The sequence below is a fragment of the Eriocheir sinensis genome, unplaced genomic scaffold (genome assembly GCF_024679095.1).
Source record: "Eriocheir sinensis breed Jianghai 21 unplaced genomic scaffold, ASM2467909v1 Scaffold375, whole genome shotgun sequence".
Lineage (NCBI taxonomy): Eukaryota > Metazoa > Arthropoda > Malacostraca > Decapoda > Varunidae > Eriocheir > Eriocheir sinensis.
Window position 1 is genome coordinate 83,570 of NW_026111693.1, and position 2,320 is coordinate 85,889.

At 44.6% G+C, this 2,320-nt stretch overlaps 1 protein-coding gene across 1 annotated transcript; it reads left to right on the top strand.

Moving 5' to 3' along the window:
• Nucleotides 1-904: 904 nt before the first annotated feature.
• Nucleotides 905-1,411, top strand: LOC126991964 (uncharacterized). Its single transcript, XM_050850627.1, has one exon. The coding sequence runs from the start codon at nt 905-907 to the stop codon at nt 1,409-1,411; it is 507 nt and encodes a 168-aa protein (XP_050706584.1).
• The last annotated feature ends 909 nt before the right edge of the window (nt 1,412-2,320 follow it).

Genomic DNA, 2,320 nt, shown 5'->3' on the forward strand with positions numbered 1-2,320 from the left:
GTTATGCTGCCATCCCCGCCTCTGTGGGAGCAACCAAAGGCAGAGCAAGCCGGCATGAAGGCAAAATGTTGAGGTGCGTGCCGCGTGGGTGTCGCGCGTCCGGCCAGCCGGCCAATGTTTTGGGTGGAAGTGAGGGCCGCGGCGGGGATGGGGCGGAGCCAAGGCCAAGCCGGCTTCACTTCTGTGACGTCATGCCTCTCCTTATATTCTTCCTACAAGCCCAAGACCGCTGAAAGGGAGGCGCAAACGCGATCGCTTCGGAAGGTTCCTCCTCGGCATTAAACTTATTTGTCCAAAGGGACGCCTTATATTGTATATTAAGCATTCTTCCTTCTGTGAACCACCTTCAAAACTAATCTTACCACCTTCAAAACTAATCTTAACATGAGACTATTTGCTTTGATAACAGAGATAACATTAGTATTGTTTTTCTAGTTGGCCGACTTCATGAAATTGTGTTGACCAGTGAATCTGGCCTTGTTTGTGGTGTTTGTGGCCGTCACATTTAAGTTTTAATATAATTGATATATGATTAATTGTAAACAATTAATAGAGGGTTCGCTTCTTTTCAGTGTCATCACCAAATCAATCACCAAATACGAATTTTGCAATCGACGTGAGCAAGGTTCTGACGGATGAACAGGTGCAGCGCGCGCTGCGAGCAGACCAAGGCAGTAAGGCCCGCCTCTCCTCATGGGCCGTGGTGGACTTCACAGAGAAAGGCGATAATTACGCCACTATGGTCACCTCCCTGAGTGTTGTTTACGTATTGGAGGGCGAGGAGAACACTACGTCCTATGTTGTGAAGATCAATCCCAAGATGGGTTTTATAGATTCATTGAATGGGCTCACGCGAACATTTTTCGACAAAGAGACTGAGTTTTACTGTAAAATCCTTCCGGCCATGAACGATGAGTTACGACGCCTGGATCTGACTCCACTGAACTTCCCCAAGTGCCACTACTCAGACCTGGAGAGTGACAACGAAGTGATCTTCATGGAGGACCTCAGGGACAAAGGCTTCCAGATGTACGACCGCAAGAAAGGGCTGGACTCGATCCATACGACCCTCATCGTGAAGGCGCTTGCCCGCCTGCATGCCGCGTCGCTGTTGCTGCAGGCACGGACACCCGACACGGACCTAGTGGATAGGTTCCCTTTTCTGAGGAAGGACTGGCATAACACATCAGAAGACGACGACGTAGATATTCTTGGTAAGATGTGCAAACCTGGCCTCGATATGGCGGAGGCCGTTCTACAGCGATACAAGAGCCATGGCGGAGGGGATCCCTGGGTGGCGGAGGTGAAGGACAGGGTCACTGAATTCTTTATCAGCGTGATCAAGAGAGAGGCTCCCTTCGAGGTGATCTGCCACGGGGACTGCTGGAACAACAACGTGCTCTTCAGGTAAGCACAGGGATGCCGCGCCAGGCGAACCCTCATGTTACTATAAGGCGCGGAAGTCAAGGGAAAGGTATACCTATATAGGAGTGAGTAAAATGTTTAAACAAAGTGTTATTCCGCTTTTAGAAAAGACTGAACATGCAGCTAAGAAATATTTTGTTACTAAAGGGCAACCATGCATTTTTGGATTGGCAGTTTGAAATTTTGTACGAGACAAGAAGTGAGAGTTAGAGCTGTGGAGGCTGAGACAAAGTACAAGATACGATTGCCTTGTGAGACTCACGACACCAAGCTTATAATGTAGAGGCGAGGTGGGCGAGGCTACGATATCGTTTCCGCAGCCAGGTTTCATCATACGGTAAATGAATATCTAGTGGATGAAAAAGAAACGGTATTATTATCATTATTATTATTATAATTATTATTATTATTATTATTATTATTATTATTATTATTATTATTATTATTATTATTACCATATGTAATTATTATTATTATTATTATTATTGTTATTATTATTATAATTATTGTTATCATTATTATCATTATTATTATTATTATTATTATTATTATTATTATTATTATTATTATTATTATTATTACTACAATTATTGTCATCATTATTGCTAGGTAGTGGCAGGTCTACCTGGATGAGGAGTGCACAGCTTCTTAAATCTCCCCGAGCTGTTTTCTCTCTCTCTCTCTCTTTTTTTTTTTCTCCTTCCTGTTCATGCTTCTCTCTTTGTGTGGCCGTGGAATATAACCTCTCAGGGGTCCTGTGTCCCTGCCATGGACCCTGCCTGCGGCTAGCAGTCAGTCCAGCTCCTGATTTAGGCTGGTTAGGGAGGGGCTTGGAATCCCTCCCCCACAAAATTTGCCAAAAACAAAAGAAAAAGAAAAGGTCAAGCCTTGACCC